Genomic DNA, 21,660 nt, shown 5'->3' with positions numbered 1-21,660 from the left:
AGCACAGTCCTCAGCCGGCTGCCCATTTATCCTGAAAGCTTGTCCGCACACTGTCCCCTGAAGGGGACGGGTAATTTGCTTATTTTTATTTTCATTTTTAATAAAAAGCGGCCACTCGTCATCCCCTCAGGACGTTCTCTCTTCATCGCTACAGAAAGAACGTCAAGAATGGTACAAAGCAGAGGAGAGGCTCCTCACGGGATTTCATTCCAGGCCAGAGGGGTCGGCACTCGACTCGGCACAGCACACCAGTTCCACAGCAGATCCACACTGTGAGCACATGTGACTGAACGCCGTCTTGCTCCCGTCCCCGCTCTGTGACTCCCCTGTGCAGCTGCAGCACCTGATTTCCAGCAGAGAGGTTTGAAGGGTCACCTCTAGCAGAGGACCCTCCGGTGTTGTGCGGCCGCCCGCCTGGCCTGCCTGGCCCGCCTGGCCCGGCGCCACTCACACTTCTATAGGGCCCGGCGGGAACAAGCACACTTAGGATGCATTGTAGGCTGTGCCATTGAAGGTCTAGCTGCCAATAGGGCACAGGCATCTGCATTATCATAGAGGATGGATGGAAGAGAAAGAAAGAATAAAAGAAAGGAAGAAAGAAAGAAAGAGAGAAGTTAAGAGCTGAGCTCAAACTTGACTCGCTCCAGGTATCCCAGGTCCTTCTCTTCCCCAACTCCACCCAAAGCAACACCTGAATCATTTTCTCTGTGCAGGAATGGAACAGTGAGTATTCCACTCATTAAACGACCTTTGCTGGTCACCTTCAGACGTGCTTGATCTTCATTCCACTGCTCAAGCTCAACAGCAACAAGAGGATGAAAGACTAAAACCCAAGAAGAAGAAGAAGAGGAAGAGGAGAAGGAGGAGGAAGCGCAGCCGATGGAGTGCTGCTTGTCTCCAACCAATGTCCCTCCGCAAGGTTACCGGCCACCGGCCTTCCACCTGCCAAACTCTCCCTCCCTCCCCCGCCATCCTGTGCCGGGGCTACTTGTTCGGGTCCCTTTTTGCCCGCCGGATCGAACCGAAACCCGGCAGCTCGGCTTCCCTCGGCTCGGCGCTGCAGGTGCACCGGAACCGAGACACACTGCGCGTCTGATGTCCGAGAAAAACGGAGGCGAGCTGGGGGGGGGGGGGGGGGGGGGGGGGGGGGGGGTGGAGAACAGCGAGTGCTGATCGGTGAAAATGTTATGGCAGCTCATCCACTGACACAGGACACGCAGGGATGGATGCGCACAAACACACACGCACAAACACACACACATTTTCCTCCTAATGTCATAACGTTGTCTGCATGCAGGTTGTTGCGTTCTGCTCTACTGTATGGCCAGTTCTGACAGCTGTGAAAAAAAAAAAAAAAAAAACGGCCTATGATGAGAACATTAGGCCGAGCACATTCTGCAAGTCCGTCCGACATGCTACTAATGAGCAACACATCCTCCCTCCATTAATACAAGGCGCCCGGGGTAAATAACAGTCACGCACGCAGCCACGCACGGACTCTCCGACTCACCGTGCAGGCCGAGCTCAAGGACATCAGCATCAGTGTTCGGGCGGGGAGGCAGAATCCCCGTTAATCTGCGTGTGCGTGGAGCGGAGAATGTCCCGAACCGGATGAGAGGATACAGCGCAGGGGGGAGAGGGTGCGGGGCGAGGGGAGGAAGGATGCAGGGATGCGGCAGCTCCGGTCCCCCTGGAGTCCGAAGGAGCGGAGGGATGAAAGACGACGACTGTGGCGGTGCTGATGAATATTCCGCTCCGCGCAGTCACCTGGTGGACGGTCGGCGGAGTTCTGCGGCGGTTTCAGGAGAGAGAGAAACCGACAATGACAGAGAGAGATGAAGAGAGAGAGAGAGACAGAGAGAGAGAGACACAGAGAGAGAGAGAGAGGGCGGGAGAGGATGCGCCGGGCTGAGGGTTTAAACACCTCAGTGGTGGGGAGGGGAAAAGGGCCGGTTCGTGCGTCCGGGTGAAGCTCGCTGTTTCCGGCTGTGACAGCTGCAAATTCGGTGGGGTTTTAGGGGCGCTGGGAGAAAAAGAAAAGAGGGAAAGAAAAGAAGCGCCGCGGCGAGAGGAGAAGCTCCTGCGACATTTTTGGAGGAGGAGGAGGAGGAGCTGCTGCTAGAGCTCGCGCGCACAGGAGAGTCAGTCGCAGCATCCCCGGGTATGGCAAGCAAACTGGTCATAAAATACTCAGGCTGTCAACCCCACATCATGGATAGATGGATGGCAGAAATTTTTATAGGGGCGGCCGGCAAAGAAAATAGATTATTTCCCTTTAGGGACTAACGTATATCTCTCAGGAACTTGCCAAATAATTTGGAGTCTTAATAATTTATAAAATTGAGAGCAGATCAAAGGCATTTGATTATCAAAGTTCACATGTTTGTGTTACGTCACGTCAAACTCGGAGTTAGTTTCCTCTCTCCCTCACTGACTCCATTTTATTTATATATATATATATATATATATATATATATATATATATATATATATATATATATATATATATATATATATATATATATACCTGATTACATCAGAGATCTCCCTCTCTTGAAGATCGGGTGACTTTGGAGTCCATCTGAATGCAGTAAACTTTTTCACATGTTCAAGAAACCAGTTTGACTTGATCTGAGTAAAAATTGCTCAGCTTCATGACGCTGTGCAACTTCCACCTGGCAGTAGCTGTCAGGAGGGCACACTGTTGTCGTAAAGGGATGGATGGATGGACGCTTTCAGCAGCGACACTCAGGTAGGTCGTGGTAAAGTGAATGATACCAAGGGGCCCTAAAATGTGTCAAGAAGCCTTTCCTCACACTGTCACCAGCCTGAATCATTAATAAAAGGCACAACAGATTTGTACTTTCATGTTGTTTACACCAAACTCTGACCCTGCCATCTGAAAGTCACACCTGAACTTTAGACTCATCGGACCAGGCAGCGTTTTCGCCAGTTTGTTGTCATCAAGCGCTGCTGAGTTTGTGTGAACTGTACCTTCAGTTTCCTGTTCTGAGCCCAAAGGAGTGTCAGGTGGTGTTAGCCACACTAACCATTTCATCCATTCCCATCAGCAAGGTGTTTTCCTTCCACACAACTGATGCTCACTGGATATGTTCTAAGAGATTCCCAGTAGATCACTAGCATCCAAACTAGTCAGATTCACATTCACAGTCACTTAAACCTTCCTGTTTCCCCTACTCTGATGCTTGCTTTGAGCTTCATCAAATGTGTTAAGTTTCTGCAATGGGACTGGCTATGCACAGGTGTACAGGTGTACCTAAAAAAGTGGCCAGCTTGTATAATCGTTTGTGATTCCAGTATCTGGGAATAACCAAAAGTCTTTAACTAAACCTAATCTCTGGACAAAGATATCTAAACCAAAGTGACTGTTAATTTATAGACAAAATAGCATTTTATATAAAAAATAAATAAATAAACAATAAGAAGCTTTAGGGTTAGGGGTTAGGGTAAGAAGGGTAAGAAGAAGCACTACTTATTACTTATTTACTTTTATTTGATTGTTTTCTTCCTGGAATTTCAATATAAGTAAAGAAAATAAAATCACTTGAGGGGAAACAAAATCCTGATACTAAAAATAAATATGTGATTTGTGAAATATACACAAATTAATGCTCCATAGCGTTGCATAGTTTAGTCTTCCTAGCTGAATCTGAGTGCTTTTCTTTGACTACCACTTTCTCCAAGTCCAGCCTGTGAAGACTTTCCTTTTGAGCGTCTGTGTGGTACTGCCTAACAACAAAGTTTCAAAATCACTGTAGACCAAACACCAGGAAAATAATAAAAGCCTACATCTGGGAAAATAAACTGAAGTATAAACCAGAAAAAAAAAGAAAGGAAAAAACGTTAGTGCTGCTCTTAAAGCGACAGCTCCTTTATTCACTTGACCAGCTCATATCAGCTTCAAAATGGCCGACAGAGACATGCTGGTGCAACTCGCTGCAATAAAAGTTTGCTTTTATGGCCATAATGAAGCTGTTTTTACACGTTTTCCTTCCTTTTTCTCTTTGTTCTGACTGTGTGACCAATAAACTCCAGATTTACACTGATTGTAAAGAAGCTACTACTATTTGCAGAAAAACTCTTTCTTTTCTCTTATGACGTGTTATTAGCCTCACTATTATTGCCAGTCAGGGTCAGGATAGAGCCTGTTGTTGTTGTTGGAAATTTTACAAATCATGTCAATGAAACTTTGTTTTCCAAATGACAACAACAAAAAAAAACTTTTTAAAACAATAATCAAGAGAGGTTTAATTGAATCTTTATTCAAAACAAAGTTTCACTCATTCAAAATTCACCCTATCCATATTTAAAATATAACTTTTCATTCTTTACTGTGTCCAAGTTTCACTGCAAATATATTAATGATTTTGAAAATGTACTTTGTTCAGTCACTTTCATGACTCTCTAGTTTATGTCCAGTTTACCATGTTTCCATATTCTAAGATGAAATTAAAGTGCAGCGTTTTGGGAAAGACGTTTATATTTCTGTTTGAAACAGCAGATGAATAAATTACATGATACAATTGCCTGCCATAAAGGAGAAGCCTGGTCCAAATCATCCCCGCCTATAAATTGCGTGATGACAACACCACCTGCGTTTTTGCAGAAAATCCTGAAATGTATAAAATAAGTGTGGTAAAAATAATAATAATGAAAAAAAAACTATATTTGAATTTCTAAATATTTTTAAGGAGTTGTAATCAACACAAGGCGGTGGTTTATTGATAATAAATAATGCAATTTATGTCGCAGTTCTCCCAATCAACAATGTATACAATCTTAAATTTAAGAAGATATTAACAGTTCATTTTCATATTGTTTAATTTTCCGGGTTTTTGGTATGTTGACGTGAATTATGCAGATGAATTGTGACACCTCCTCTTTGTGTTGACAAAAAATATCCTATAGAAACTAAATACCAACGCTTTAGTGTAAACGAAAACATGAATTTGTAACTATAAAAGAAATCCTCTTCTTAACACGTTCAACTTTTCATTTGCTGCGTTGCTAGGGCAACCTTCCCTTCACAGAAAACGATCCTGCGGTCGCTGCGGTTCTGTCCCTCGTTTTCCAGTTCTAAACTTGAATTTTGTCAGATTTGGTTTCATCAATCTAGTCATGCTTGTTGCTTAGATCTTAAATTCTGTAAATATTTAACTTTCTAATCCATTCCCTGGTTTACGTTTGATCTCTTATGCACACCGTGTCCTAATGGGCTGAACATCAGCCCATTTATTAAAATTAGTTTGAAGATGAGAAACATTTAACTGAGAAAAGAGAGCAAAAGAAAAAATACCAAGAAGGAACCTATAAAGGGAGCAAATACATTTTCACAGCGCCGTGTTGTGTTTTTCACACTTAAAAGTTGAGGTGGTTTAATCACAAAAGAGCATTGTAAATTATTTGTTGTGGGGGAGTGTCATTTGTACAGTTTTCTTTAAATATACTGCATTTAAAACCTCATTTACAGGGGTGTTCCGGTCCAGATGCCAGGAGTCCAAGACAAAAGTGCAGCCCAGGATAAACATGAACATTTACACATAAAGCCTGAAAGATCAATAAAACACAGATGTGGGCAGATTGTCACATAACGTACACAAGTATGAATCACGTTAATTTAAAGTAATCAAACTCAAATGTAACAAAAATAAAAAAGAAAAAGAAAGAAAGTAGTCACCGAAGAAATGACTTCAAAGCTGCAGTTTGTAACTTTTATAAAAAGCACTATTTTTTTTTTACATATTTGTTGAAACGGACATATTTGTTGTCAATTTAACATCAGCCTAATATAATAAAGTTTTCACAAATCTCAAACTGCATTTAAAAAAAAAAAAAAAATCTGCATTCAGAGTAGACTTGTTCAGATGAGGATGTGCAATTTTACGATCAAATTAAGCGCAGTCTTTTACTTTATTTATTTATTTTTTTTAATCCTCTAAAATCAGCTCTTTAATTTTGAGCTGAATCGTTAAACTGTGAATCGGACGCCATCTTTAGCATCGTTAGCCACCGGTCCACACCACCGGGTTGCAGTAACTGGACATCTAAATCAGCACAACAGTCCCCCCTTCCAGAACAGGCTGTGCAGCCCTGGGCAGAAAGCCACACTGCTTATATGAAAAACACCTGGTGACTGAAAGCTGAATCTAACACCACCTTTATAAGTGGTTGGTTTTGTTCTTTTAGCAGTAAGAGGCATGCAAATAAACAGTTAGATGAACTAAAATGCTAGGATGATGAAATACATTGTAAAAAAAACCCCAAAATTCTAAAGCTAAAAATTTTAAAAGTGCTGAAAATGTTCAACTAAATCTTTGGCTTTATGAAACGGTGCTACGATGTTAATTAGATTTGGATCCAAGGATTGCTTCTTTTAATCACTGTACATTTTGAATTTCTGACTGCAAGAAAGAATTAATATTTCACAATAGATTTCCATTCATAGACATGAAATTTAGCCTCCATAACAACAGGATTAACAGGGTATAAGATGATTGCAGAAAATAGAGAGAGAGAGAGAGAGAGAGGATTCCAAAGGTACAAGTATTTTATACTATGTGTGTGAATGCACAAAGTGTCTAAAAAGTGATGTAGTCATTGACTCCACCTCCGTTCAGGGTCCAAACCATTTGTACCCCTGTGGTTCTGGGAAACGTCGGCCGGTCGCAGAAGCGGCAGCAGCAGAAAAAATGGCCGCCGGCCTCTGCATGTTCACTGACACCAGCATGGAGCCAGAGAGGTGCAAACACCTGGCGTTTCCCAACATTCCCTGTGAACGTCAGGAGGATCAGGGTCTCTCCACGCAGATAACGAATCACACGGAGAGGTCCTGCAAACATCCCCCACTCTGCCAAGTTACCCACTCACCAACTCCTCCCTCCACCCCTCACCGACCCCACTGACTGTCAGAAGTACTTAAATAGTGAGTCTGTGTGAGGAACAGGAGGAGAAATGTATTTATAGATAAATCAGACAAACTTATTAATAGATGTCTTCTACACTAGAGGAAGATGGGCTGCAGACTCGCTCGCCTGTCCAGATGCTGACACACACACATACACATGGTGATGAAAAGCTTTGTTGCCGATTTTATCTTTCTCTGCTCTTATCTTTAACTCTTCCTCTCCATCTCCCACAGGCAAATACAGAAAAAAAGAAGAAGAAACTTTCTCTAATCCCGGTCGCTGAATGTTGAAGAGATGTGCAAAATCGCCCATTTGCTCCTGAGGGCAGCCTGTTTGCTTAAAGTCAAAACTCTGTGAATTAAGGCACAAAGATCAGTAAATGAGACGTCGGCTGTGGAGGAGCCAGACAGCGAGGTGTTTCTCCTGCTGCCACAGCCTAAACGACATCAGTATCGACCTGAGCTGATCACAGGCGACTGCAGTGCTGAGGGTGGAGTTCAGAGCTGTTCCCGAGTCAGTTCACCCTGCTACGCCAGACCTACCCATCCTGACAGCCGTCAAATGGTTTCAGTTATTACTTTAGTCCAGTGAGCCTGCATTAATGATACTACACACTGTATCAATGAAACACAGACCTTTAGTCTCATAGACAGATTGTTTCCCAACCTCTCTGCTTTGATCCCCTAAATCAAATCCCAGTTCGACCCATCAGCTTCTGAAGTCATCTAATTACTTATAAAAGGCATAAATCAAGTATTGCAAGTCGCTTAACAAAATAATCACAATCTGAACTAAGACAAGACATCTCTTGTGACCCTGTTGACTATTTGCAACAAGAAATTTGATGATTCTGTGACCACATCCCAAAATGTTAGCAATTTCATGATTGCTGCATCCTTCTGAGAGACTTTTGGTCATTTTTATGGACTTTCAGAGTGAGTTAAAAACTCAGTTGTTTTTTTTTTTTTTTTTGGCCCATTTTGCCAAAACAAAAGAAGCTGATCACTTTGTGATTTAGTCAAATTCATGTTTAGCAAAATTCCTATTTACTCAGGGGGTGCACTTGTTTGCAAATGGAAAACCGTCGTTATGGTGCACAAATGGAAACAACCATTTGATCATTGGAGAACCTTTTGTGTAACTCTGAACCACTTTAAATGGATGTTGGAAACCATTTCCTTTGTAACATGGACAAAAAGAGCATTTCACAGACGACATGTCTAAATACTGTTTTTGAAAAGCCTGCACATTCTGCAGATTTATGATTTAAGATTTGAGTTTAGCCTGCACGGTGTTTTTTCTACACTGAACTCTTATTACTCTTTTGTTCTGTCCACTTTCTGCCATGACAGCTTAAATTTCCCTCTTGTGTAAGTAAGAAAGGATGACCTTACCTCATCTTATCATCTCTTGTCTTATCTTTAATCACACAAGCCTTTATGTGTACAGTATTGGAAATACATTAAAAGATACAAGTAAACCAATAATTCAATTCCCTCTTTCAAGTAAGAAGATAGACATTTTATTTCCTAAAAAGCAGCGACAACACTTGATCATTTGCAGTTAAAAAGTTCTTCTAACGTCCCCATGTGAGAAGCTCAGACCTTTCTGCTGGACTAACGTCAGACAGATCTGGTGATTATTTATTGGATCAACCGACTGATAATAGCAAAAGGAGATTATAGGAGATTTTCTTTGCTCGTTTTTACAGAATTTGAACCAGGTGAGACTCAAACTTCACTTCAAGAGTTTTGAGTAGAGCACATTTACAGACAGGAAAGGTGGCGAGGTTTAGCAAAGTGCATATATTTTTTTGTCAATTATTTCTCTGAATATGTCGTTCTTTTAGCAAATGGCCTGAGTTAGCGTTTCATCGTTCACCAAATTAGTTAACGATTATTTAAAAAATCATCACAGTTAATCGTTTCAGCCCTCATCGGGATATCGATTTGACCTCGCTGACTCATAAACAAATAAATACTTTCAAAGATACTTTCTCAGAATGGTTTTTCTTCATTTTTACCGACATTTGAAGTTCAAACACCCTGATAGAGAGGTTGATAATCTGTTCCACCTGCCGACTCCTCCATCTTCCTTTCGTCTTCCTGTTTGCATAGACAATAAATCATGAACGCAGCTCTTTCTTCCCCTCCCCTCAACCCTAACACACACACAAACACACATCTGAGTTCAACCCATTGTCCATTATGCGTTAGGCACTTACACTGTTTACAAATGCTCGGCTGATGTCTAATCAGTCTGAAGGCTGCTGAGCTTTTATCAGTTCAAGGGCGCTCTCCTCTCAGACTGTGGGCCTGATGTAACATTAACATACCAAACTGTCATTTTGATATAAACACACATGCACGTGCCTATGCACGCAGCTGCTTGTGTGTGTGGGTGTGTGTGTGGGGGTGTGTGTGACCTTCTGACTTCCCCTCCAGCCCAGAGTAAAAGGCTGAAGTGATGTGTAAGCAGATCAGAGGCACGCAGAGGAGAGGCGATCGGAGCGGAGTGAAGGGTGTCGAAGTGTGATACAAAGATAAGCTCCTCTTCCTCCATCCATCCATCCATCCATCCATCCATCCATCCATCCGTCCGTCCGTCCATCCGTCCGCGTTAGCACTCCTCTTCTTCTCTCCTCTGACTCCTTCCCAGCTGATGGTTAATTCATGGAGTCTGGCTGAACACGCGCCCTCTCCATTATTAATATAACATTAGGGAGACAAGGGAGAGGAGGCAGGAGGAGGAAGGGAGAGGAAAGAAATGTGGAAGACACAGAGAGAGGGACAGATGGCAACATAAGAAAGAGGGGAAAGAAGCGAAGGTATCAGTCAAAAGAGATGGAGAGACGAGGGGAAAAAATAGAGCAGGAGAGGACTGGAGCAAATGAAGTGAGAGTCAGGCAGATCCCCCCCCCCCCTAGAAGTGGTGGGGGAATAAACTGGAAGAATCAAGATGGGGAATATTGTGCGACATGTGAAGAACAGGGAATACACACACGGCGCTTCTTGTCCCAGGAAAAGACAGGAGAGGGAGTGTGGGGGAGGGGGGGCTCACATGTGTCACAACTGATCATGTGACATCTTCATCCTGGACTAAACAGACACACAGACCTGCCTGCACACACCTAAAAGTAGCCCAGCACTCCACCGCTAAAAATATCACTTCTTTAGAAGCTTGTTGCGATAAGAAGGAGGAAATGAAGACGGACTTTAACAGTATTCAGGCTCAGCAGAGTCACAGAGGGACTTGGTACAGTGGAAACAGACGGATCTGCTCCATCCGTATCTCACTGCAACAACATGTCAGGACCTTGACATGAACTGTTCAGGATCAGATATCCAAAGGTAGTCTGAGATGAGAAGCATGCTGCATATGCTGTAAATACATACAGCTGATATTTACAGTATTGACAGGAAATCGGACTAAATGCTTCCTTTTTACATCAGTAAGGATCACCAAACTCTGGAGCTGTTTGCTCTTTTTCAAAATAATTGGTTGATTTATTTTTATTTTTTTACTTTCTTCCAACTGAGAAGTTTTCATATGTTTGTTTAGTATTTGCCATAGTTGTCTTATAAACAACTACAGTATGTCCAGCCATGTAAGACCTGGGAGACCAGTGGTTCACAAGCGTCTCGCAATAGTTTGCTGGGATTCTGGCCGTTAGTCCAGACAGAACCGGTGGAAGTGAATCAGGTTTGTAACTCACTTCACCTTCACACGTCTTTCCAGCTCCGTCCACACAGAGCAGTGAGGCTCACAGTGGGACTTAGTGATGGTGGTCACTCCAGAACACTGGCTTCGGAACAATCCTGGTGCTGTGCTTAGGGTCATCATTCATTTAGAAGACCCGTTTGAGCCTGAGCTTTAACTTCCATGTTGATGTCTTTCTCTTTTTTTTTCATTCAATAATAAATCTGAATAGTTCATAAAACAAGTCAAATAAATATAAATGAAAAAGAGCAGATGTTGTTTAGATGTTGCTTCCGTATTGCTGCATGACGTTCTTTCAATGCGATGTCATCTACTTTGTGAAGTGCAGCAGCTCCTCCTGAGGCAAAACCCACTTCTCTAGGTCACAGTTGGGATGGGGGTCTGACGATTGGAAAGTGGCTTTATTTTTCCTCCAAATGTAGCAGTTTTGTTATTTTCTGAAGACTCGACTCGAGTGTGTCCGAAGGCTGTTTACTGGATTTTCATGTTGCTTTTGAAAGAATGGATTATCCCTGCAATAAACGAATAAATTCTAAATACTGAAGTGGAAAAGCAGAGCAACAGAAGCATTTATTGCACCCCTCATTTCAATAGACTTGCTAGTAATAAATGGTCTCAGAAATTAATTCTGGATTTCAAATATATGAATACATTTTGGTTTGTATTTGGTGAAAAAAACATTTGGAAATGCAGACATGTGTTGTGATGCAGCTCAACAAGAAAAGCCCACCTTCGTTCACAATTCCATAACATTTTTATTTATTCTCTGTTATTACAAACCAATGTACCAATAACTACACAGAGAGGTCTAGGACTTCCCACTGTGGTATCTGAAGTACAAACCTGTCTCATGCAGTGTTGAGACACCCAAAAGTGAGACATGTCTCCCCTCAGTGGCAGACAGCGGTATTGCAGGTACGATTTTCTCAGTTCCACAGGGTAACTGGGGCAAAAACAAAGTCTTCTCTGCCTCGGATGCACACATATTCAAACGCACCTGAACCCCAGCCGTCCACTGCACAGATCAGAGGATGTTCACCTTCTTCCCGCACCGACACCAACAGAACTTCCACGTGGCTCTCCAGTCCACCGCTTTGTCCTTCAGATACACTTGGCCTCCATGTCATACAGCCGGAGAAGGTCTGAGATCACAGCGTTGATGTCTGCTTTGGTCACGTCCTCACACAGCACCTACACACACACACAAACACACGGCGCAGACTTTCAGCTCCACACCTGGCCTCACTGAGCAGGAGGGACATCAAAGGTTGACACGCCATTTGAAACGACCCAGATTCGGCGGCCTTCAGGGACGGAGCAGGAGGTCTGAACCGAAACGAGACTTTTCTCCGTTTCAATCGGAATCGGATGACTTGCTAAATAAAACCTGTGACAAAAGAGATCTCATTTAGGAAATCGTGTGAATAGAGGGCGCAAAAAAAAAAAAGAAAAAGAAAACTAGAACTGCAGCCAACAATAAATGAATGCCTAACAGTTACATAAGCCGTCTGTGCCGTCGAAGACAGCCGTAATGTAATCCAGCTGAAGAGCGCTAGGAAACAGTCTGCATGACAGCACAAGCATCTTTGGACTAAGTATTATTTTGAAGCGGTAGCACAGAAAACCTCCATACTCACACATCAGTGTAATCATCTTATTACCTACATTTTTACGTTGATGCATTTTATGGCCTGCTGTGTTATGGCCCACAATGATCAGGGTGAATTGCAAGTCATATGTATATACAATATAGTCTGAACAATTGCTTTTCATCCAGCAGTGAACCAGTCTGCCTAAACCGACTTCGCTCTTCTAGTTAATTGTGGTGTTTTACTGGGATCAGATGGGAAACACACAGCGGTGTGTAACCAGGACATGGAAGGAAAATGAAATAAGGTTTTAAATTTTTTTTTCTTCCATGTATTTGGATTTAAATGACAGCGTATTGAACTGAAATTTGAATTTCCCTCTGGGATTAATAACGTATATTTCATTAAAACTATTAGAAACCTATTCAGTAATTTAGAATATTAAAATACCCATTTATTTCAGGAATGTTATCACCAAGTGAGATTACGTAGATTAATTATACACAAATGGATGCTTCTTTCTGTTAATTAAGATTATTTTCTGCTTACAGCCAATGAAGACATTTCAAATTAGAATATTACATCAGACCAATAACAAAAATACATTTTGATACAGAAATGTGGCCTTAACAAAAAGTTTAACCACATCAGAGGTGTTCATAGTGAGTCTGATATACCACTAACACTCTGGAGGAGATCCACATGTGCATCTCCTGAAACTTCTGTCACTTTTTGTTCGACTTCATAATCTGAAAACGTTTGAGTTTTTGTCTTACAAATTTCTGACTTTACAATTTGTGTTTAGCATTGTAAATGTATGCTTTAAATTGTGGAAATTTTTTTTTTAAATGCATTTTCAACAGAATGTCAACGTTTTTTTCTCAAAAATAATGTGAAATTAATCTCACATTTTTCAGTTATTTTTTTGTTTTTTGTTTAGCAAAAATGTACTCCTCCTTGGTCAATTTTTTTGTTTTCTTCTATGTACAATAACCCCGATACTTCATCATAGGGACAGCCCTCTGACATGTGATGCACCTAAACACAATGCAGCGCTATCAGCTGTCCTAATAGAGTCCGGCTGTGTGTAACTTCATCTGCGTAAGTCCAGATTTTCTGTTACTGGCCTCAGAGGTTTGTTAGAGAACAACCAGCATCATGAAGACCAGCGAGCGCAGCAGACGGGTCGGGGTCGAAGTTATGAGACATTTAGAGCAGAGTTGGTTCTAAAAACCATTACGTGGTTTGGGATGGAGCATAATAAAAGACAATCATGGACAATAACTCAGACGCTGCAGATGTTCTCCTTTTAAAAGGACAACAATGATACACATATAGCCAGAGCTACAACAGAATGATTTCGTCAGCATATTCATAGTTAGAACAACCTAGTCAAAGAACAGACCTAAAGCCACCTGAGAATCTGCAGCAAAACTTGAAAACAGATGTTCCCAGATGTTAGTTTCCATGAAGAATGGAGGAATGTTGAGGTCTTCTGATTGAGGTGGTCTTTTAAGTCTTGCAGCTGTAGCTGCAGAAAAACGATGGTTCTAGAAAGAATTGACTCAGAGGGCCTGAATGCAAATACACATCAAGTTTGCTAAAAACTTTGGAGGACCAGGTTTTATTTTCCTTCCACTTCACAATATACACTATTTTGTGTTGGTCTGTCATACAATGTGGTCCCAATAGAAAAACTTTCAAGCTCTCTGATGCTTTTAAGGCGCTAAAAATAAATTACATTGTGGCACCTAAACATCAAAGCCTGCAAAAGAACAAACTGCTTTCCTCAAGTACTTCTGGATCAACATTGGTACCAACTGGAATATTCCGCATCAGTATTTGCCCGGCTCCAGCAGCTTGTGATAAAATCCAGATCTGGCCGAGAGCAGGCCAACTCCTGGTTGGAGTCTGCTGGCTTCCTGAAAGCTCTTTCAGTCTTCGTCTGACAGCTTAACTGCCTCTACACATCTGCTTACACTTCAATTAATTTGCACTGTGACTGTTTAACAGCTTCCAGCTATCTGACGTTTCAGCCGCCGCCACCGCCACTTCCACATGGACTGGTGCTTTGGCTCGTTCCAGCCCGCACGCCTTGCAGCCGCCTGAGATCTCAATAACTTTTATGGTTTACAATTTACTGCCTTCCTGATTACTTAAAATGACATTCTAACTGCTTTCATCGACTTGCGTGTCAGAAAGACACATTCCCATATGTGATGTGTTGGGTTATCTTGTCTGATTTTAAGGATTTGTATTAATGTGAGATCTAGGTTTGACTCTGAAAGATAGAAATAAAAAAAGAACTGAGCAAATGACTGAAATTAGAAAATGTTACCCTTCGTAGGACTTAAAACTCCAATCTTTTATCACATCAGTGAACACACCGTATATAATGAGGGCTTTAAGAATAAAGTCAGAGAAAGAACAAGATGGGCAACAAGCACCTAAAGGAAAGCTGCATTTTATTTGGTACATTCAAGCTTATTTCTGGAAAGTCGTTCTGTCTCATCCTGTTAAGTGGTCCGAATGACGCCAGTGTTTTGATAATCTGAGTTTAGAGAATGATGCTGTTTGTAATGCTAATAATTCTAATTTTGCTCACCACTAACATCAGATGCTGAAGACTCAACCCTTGAATCAGGTTGTCTTTGTTTTGCAGTATTAGTCAAATCCTGTTAAACTGCAGAGCAGTGTAAGAGCAGCTGCTCTCTGCCTCACACACACAGTGTGACAATGCCTCTGGTCCTATTATTGCTAATGAAAACTACTCATGGTGGCAGCATGTTGACGAAGCTGTTACTGTAGTTCTAATTTGATCTTTTTGCAGATTTGTGTTCATCATTTCCTGGTTGAGGTGATGCATATCTGGACAATTATTTCCTCTGGTTTTGGCTGCTGTGCAGCTGCAAGGATGTATGCCCTTATTCTTGACTTTTGGACAGCTTTTATGATGCGTAACCGTGGGAACAAAGCCTTGCTTTCACAAGCTGAATACACGGTGTCCCAAATTATTATGCAAGTGATATTTTCTCAGATTTTCTTAAATGGTCAATGCAAATGATGGTCAGTATAATTTTTAAGTCCTGAACTATTACAGTATAAATCAAATTTTACTGAACAAAGCTCCCCATGAGAACAGTATTTTTCTTTTTAAATAGAAAACTCAAAATGCACTGTTCCAAATTATTATGCACAGCAGATTTTCTAAACATTTTATGGATTATGAAGAACTTTGAATATGCAGCATTAAGTGGCCATATGTACTAAAATCAAAAGCTATTTCAATCAAAAACATCTTAACAGACAGAGTTACATGTTAACATAGGAGAGCTTCTTTGATATCACCTGCACAATTCTTGATCCATTGAACTTGTGAGTTTGTGGAAAGTTTCTGCTTGAATTTCTTTGCAGGATGTCAGAAAACCTTCCTAGAGCTGCTGGTTTGATATGAACTGCATTCCACCCTCAGATCTTCTGCTTGAGGAAACTCCAAAGGTTCTCAATAGGGTTGAGGTCAGAGGTCAGAGGAGGATGGTGACCACACCATGAGTTTCTCTCCTTTCATGCCCATTGCAGCCAATGACACAGTGGTATTCCTTGCAGCATTCATTGTCATGCATGAAGATGATTTTGCTACTGAAGGTACGGCTCTTCTTTTTGAACCATGAAAGAAAGTGATCAGTCAGAAAGTCCAGATACTTTGCTGAGATCATTTTCACACCTTCAGGGACTCTGAAGGGTCGACCAAAGATTCTCTCCTCATGACTTCGGCCCAATAAATGACTCCACCACCTCCTTGCTGACGTCACAGCCGTGTTGGGACGTGGTGGTCGTCCACCACCAATCCACTACTGCGTCTATCTGGACCAGTTGCACAGCAGTCATCAGTGAACAAGTCTGTTTGAAAATTAATCTTCATGTACGGCTGGGCCCACTGCCACCGTTTCTGCTTGTGAGCTCTGGTTAGGGGCCCAATAGTAGGTTCATGCACTGCAAGCCTGTGGAGGATGGCGGCGCCCAAAATGGCTGCGGCTGCATGGGCTCTCGACAACTTGCGAGTATTTGAGCAAAATACGCCGCCTAAAACGCTACAAACTTTGCATCCACTCAGTAAGTTAGCATATGATCGCCAGCGTCTGCTGGAATTACGATCATCAAGTGATTTCGGACTCATAAATACGACTACTCTGGAGTGTTTACGTGATCTCGGAGTGCTACGGAAGCAAGACCCAGCGGCCCGCAGCGCAGCGGACTCGCCTAGCAGCACTAGCCGGAGGAGGAGAAAGCGAAGGCCCCCTCTGACCCCCTTGCCATCAGACTGCTGAACTCTTAACTGGACTGCACTTAAAATCTGGTCTCCACTTTATACCTTGCACATGTACAGAGCTAAATAATTTATATTTTACTGTCACTCCTGCACTTTATATTTTATATTTTATATTCATATTTTATACTGTATTCTATTTTATTCTGGAGTAACCTCACAATTGAAAGCTCAAAACATTGTCCTGAGCCGTATGCAACGAAATTTCGTTCTGTATACACCCTGTGCATGCAAATGACAATAAAGTCAGTCTAAGTCTAAGTCTAAGGATCCTCCACCTTGAGGTTCCAGAGGCTCCAGCAGCTTCAAATAACTGTTTGCTGCTTTGTAAGGGCATTTTAACAGCTGCTCTCTTAATCCAATGAATTTGTCTAACAGAAACCTTCCTCATTCTGCCTTTATCTGTACAAACCCATCTTTGTTCTGAATCAGCCACAAATCTCTTCACAGTACGATAACGCTTCAGTTTTAGTTAAATATCTAATGTTTTCATACCTTGTCATACGGCACTACACTATCTGATGATTTTCGTCAGCAGACAGATCCTTTCTCTTTCCCATATTGCTTGAAACCTGTGGCCTGCTTAATAATGTGGAACATCCTTATTAAGTAGATTTCCTTTCATTGAGCTCATGAGACAAACTAATCAACCAGCTCTCTGAAATTAATTATAGTAATTCAAAGAGCCCTGACACACAACACCATCTATAAATTTAATAGCACAACAACAAATTTAATCTTTATGACACTTTAATGCAATTTGCATAATAATTTGGAACACGGTGTAACACCTGAACTATGAGGAAAAAGTTCCAACCATCTCTTCCATCCATCATAATGATCTACGATCATATCCCGACTCCAATGTCTCTCTGCTCGACTTTCTAACCAAATGGCCAGACAGAGAGTGAAAGAGGAGCAGCAAAAGCAAATGAACTGGATTAGCAGAACTGCTAACAACTGATGGCATCCAGGTCATGTTGCTGTGGAATATCGTCTTTGCTGCCCTGACAGTGACCTGCTTGCATATTATGAGAATCATATGACTGCTATGCAGCAATGTTCTTCAGTGAGAGGCTTCTTCATACTTGTTGCAAGACTGACTGCTACTGGAGATCCCTTACCATCCAAAATGACTCTTTGAAGATACTTGGATGATGAGTTATGACAGCATTTAATTTTCCCATTAATTAAATTAAACCTACAACCTGTCTGACAGAGGAGTAAATGTAGCGATCATTCATTTAGTTGAGTTTTATATGTAGACATGCTCTGGGTCATAATCTAGAAATTCTGGTATTAAATGAGTAAAATGTTCAATTTACTGAGGAAGCAGAAAATAACATAATAATTTTGTTGCCATCTATAGTTCTTAAAGAGAAAGCGGAATTGTGTAAAATATCCATCAGTTGACAGAGTTCTCCAGAGATCAGAAACTGGAAAATTTCCAATCAAAGCAGTCGGCCCCATTAAATTATCCTCTCTCTGCCACTCATACATACACACACACACACACACGTTCTCACTGTTAACACACCTGCCACCACTCCTTCTCTCCAGTGGGCAGCTCCACTCCATAGCTGCTCAGCGCCAGGTAGAGTGCAGCTACCGCAATGTGTTGCGGTGTGTGGCGGATGCACATGTCTCCATGGTAACAGTCTCTCAGCAATGCCCAGGAAGTCTCAGCCACGGGGGTTCGAGACCAAGCGTGCCGGTTCACCAGTGATTTCACAGAAAGCAGGTAGTGGAGCAAATACTAAAGAGAGGGGCAGAGCGGAAAACACACTTTGCATTGAACACTAGGAAGCAACAGAACACACACTTTTTATAATCTTTTTGATGAAATAGTTACATGCATTAGGGTGTAACATCTCAGCCACTAGATGGCATTGTTTGTCCATTTTAAGACCACTATGGATTTATTTAAATCCAATTGTGCAGTTTCCTTTCAACAAGCTTCATTTATATTAAAAGATGTAAAACTTTTATGAATTTCATGCAAACAGAAACACACATCAGTAGCAGCACTGGGCAATAACAGTTGCTGACAACTAGATTAGTAAGACAGGGATACATGGATTTTTGCACACACTCACACCTTGTGAGGATGTTCAAAGGAGACGTGGAAGTTGAGCTGTCGTAGGATGAGGAGCTCACAGTGCACCACGCTGTCCCTTAGGTCCCAGAACTCCTTATCACATTCGAGAGGAGCACTGCCTTTGTTAAAGTACCTGAGAGACACAAACAGACAGAATGTTAAGGCTTTTCATTTATATTTAAATTCAGCTTTCAACTTTGTCTCCAGGGGGTCTACGGATTGTGGGAAATATCCAGCACTTCCATAGTTTCTGGACAGAACAGAAAGTTCTGTAACCTGAACAGCGTGATGATGGATGTGTCGCCACTGACGTCTCACAAAGCCCAACTCCACACATACAGTATATTGTACTTTTAAGAACATTTTTAAGTTGTTAAGTTTTAGGTTGTTACCCTTAGTTATACGTATCACATAAAAGCTTTTTTTTTAAAAAAAAAAATAAAATAAGACCAATAGATAAACTATACAAAGAGAGACCAACCCACAGGGGAAAGAGGGGAAAATATATAAATAACTTTTTTTTTTAAATCCAACTCACATTTAGACATTTCCCTCTTTTCATGAACGCATCCTTTTGTTAAAGTTTTAAAGATGTAGGCTATATGTCGCATTAGGCCAGAGGTCTGCAACCTGAGGGTCAGGAGGCACAAGTGGCTCTTCAGAGTGTCATGGCTTATAATGCCATAATAATAATAACAATATTATTATTATTACTATTAATAACAATAATGATATTATTGTAATAATATTATTATTGATATATTAATTATTATGAATAATTAGTAATAACATGTATTATTCCAATAATAATAATAATAATATTTTTTAATATTCAGTTGAATTCAATTTTCAGTAGGTTTTTTTTGCCATTGAATAAGCACATTGAATTTCCGTAACAGAAAATTTTTATAGATCTATTTTTTATGTTTAGGTTGGAAACTGATTTTGTGGGGTTTTTTCTCACTTTTTTTGACAAATAAGTTACAAATAATAATAATAACAAATAATACTTATCCATGTGTACTACCTGTGGCTCACATTGATGATGTCCCGGGTCCGGATGTGTTGCTCCTCCACTTTTCCAGCCAAGTACAAGCAGCTCATGGCCACCAGGTAGGGTTCATAAACACGGGATGTGACCCGCTGGAAGAAACGATGGTACAACACACAGGCCGTTGCCACGGGTACTGAGCGCATACAGAGCTTCACTCCTGAGCAACAAGAAGCCAAGCAGAGAAGATTAGAAGGTTTTCCATCTTACCTCCTTACAACTGAGTCACACACATTATGCTTTTCTATGATGATGGACCTGTTTCAATGAACCGTTTCACAAACTGCCATGATCCTGAAGTGGTCTCCCAACACATGAAATGCAACGGCTCACTATGTATAACTACAAAGCTGCACATTGAATGAGTGAGATGCCAACAGAAGGCTTTATTCCGGTCATAACTCGATAATTACTGCTGGATAGCTTTAACCTGATTCAGTACAGACACTGTTCTACTGGAAATGGGAATTTGCCTCATGAAGTAAAAGGTCATGAGGCAAATTCCAATACACCAATTGAATATTAATATCTCTATCAGTCCTGATATTGAAATAAAATTCCAGATCGGGTATCGGTGACAATGTGCCCGATTCACAAGGGCATATCTATTCAGTCTAACTCTATGTTAGACTTTATTTTACATTATATTTAGAATTACTAATGGAACTTTGTGAGTGCATTTAGTAATTGAACCATTTGAAGGAAGATTTGTTGGAGATTTTTTACATGTTGACCAAGGCAGTCAGCCTATTGTTTTTCATATTTTCAGTTTCTTTATCATGTGTTTTACATTGGCTATTCTACTCCTAATTGTACTAACTGAACAAATTAAAGTTATGTTGTTTTTCCTATGTTTGCCCGAGCTTGTGAAGCTATTGGTGTATGAAAGTGTGCTGTACTGGTGCAAAGTTATCACATACATTTAAATTTCAGTACTTGTATGTCTGTGTTTAATAAAAGAAACTTAAGTCATTTCAGCGCCGTTGCTCTGTATCAAACCTCATATTTGTATCGGTGTCAGAAGTGAAAAAATTAGATCGGCGCAACCATAAAATTGTAACTTTTAAAAGAATAGAATTTCAATCAAAATACTTGCTCTTATTAAGTGGTCATCTTACACTATATTAGCTAAGTTTGCATCTGAATATGCAGAGGGCAAGAGGGTTTTTCTAATACATTCCCCCCAAATGTATATATCTTATATAAACTCTAGTTTAAATTCTTTAATGCTTTGCTCTCTCACATGTAGACTGCATGGTCCTAAATTATGTTAAATGACAAGGGTCAAACCTTGGCCCACCTCCCCACCTGTTTCCATTATGAAGCGACACACACGAAAGTGAGTCTTCGTGTCCCACGTGGGCTCCGACCCAGCGTCCCTCCTGCCCGACGGCCGGGGTTCTTCTGCCCCAGCAGATAACCGACAGGACGGACCCTCCATGACACCTGGGCCCGAAAGAAAACCACAACACCCAAACTGTCTCTGAGAGCCTAAAGAACAACGTAGGCGTTAAAACTGTTCCTCTCCGTAAATTCCTTCACACTTTAAGGCAGCCCCTAAATTAATTTCAACAATTTTTCAGAGAAAAAAAAACTGGGACGGCGGGGAAAGGAGAAGTTGCTAAACGTTTATCGTTTCATTTAGCTAGCTCTGTTGTATCGCGCAACGTTCATTCTGACACCGGAAGAAAAATATATAAGCTTCCGCCCAATGATTTCAAAATAAAAGTAACTTGAAGATTGACCTTTGAACTGCGTTATCAAGAATTAAATATAATTAAATACGGAAATTTCCTTTGTGTGACATTTCTTGCAGGTTTTTAATTATCTTGGTTTGGTCGAACAGCAAAGACAAGACATGCTCCACACTTGACGCTAGAAACTACACAGTTTTTCACAGACTAGAATGCGAATATTTTCCATAAGTGTATGTGTTCATGTGAATTGTT

General features: G+C 41.2%; 2 protein-coding genes across 7 annotated transcripts in view; both read right to left on the bottom strand.

The window, feature by feature from the left end:
* The window catches only part of atp2b3b (ATPase plasma membrane Ca2+ transporting 3b), a 68,607-nt gene extending 66,484 nt beyond the window's left edge, over positions 1–2,123 (bottom strand). For 2 of the 5 annotated variants that reach the window (XM_032564178.1, XM_032564207.1), the window contains exon 1: positions 1,511–2,123. The gene's annotated coding sequence lies outside the window, so the exon portion shown is untranslated. The remainder of the gene's footprint in view (positions 1–1,510) is intronic. The other 3 variants (XM_032564183.1, XM_032564191.1, XM_032564199.1) reach the window with 2 other exon arrangements.
* A 9,258-nt stretch (positions 2,124–11,381) lies between these two features.
* ccnq (cyclin Q) lies at positions 11,382–21,405 on the bottom strand. 2 transcript variants are annotated; one of them, XM_032570900.1, is made up of 5 exons: positions 21,020–21,405; positions 19,688–19,871; positions 18,661–18,793; positions 18,100–18,318; positions 11,382–12,033 (listed from the first exon to the last, which is right to left on the bottom strand). In XM_032570900.1, the coding sequence occupies exons 1-5, from the start codon at positions 21,150–21,152 to the stop codon at positions 12,001–12,003; spliced, it is 702 nt and encodes a 233-aa protein (XP_032426791.1). In that variant the 5' UTR covers positions 21,153–21,405; the 3' UTR covers positions 11,382–12,000. The 2 variants fall into 2 exon arrangements, with proteins under 2 accessions (XP_032426791.1, XP_032426786.1); XM_032570895.1 differs by having other exon boundaries at positions 11,382–11,837; positions 21,020–21,404.
* Positions 21,406–21,660: the final 255 nt, after the last annotated feature.

Source organism: Xiphophorus hellerii, chromosome 1, assembly GCF_003331165.1.
Source record: "Xiphophorus hellerii strain 12219 chromosome 1, Xiphophorus_hellerii-4.1, whole genome shotgun sequence".
NCBI classification, from domain to species: Eukaryota; Metazoa; Chordata; class Actinopteri; order Cyprinodontiformes; family Poeciliidae; genus Xiphophorus; species Xiphophorus hellerii.
Note: the sequence above shows the minus strand (reverse complement) of the source record. Positions and strands in the feature narration are given on the sequence as shown.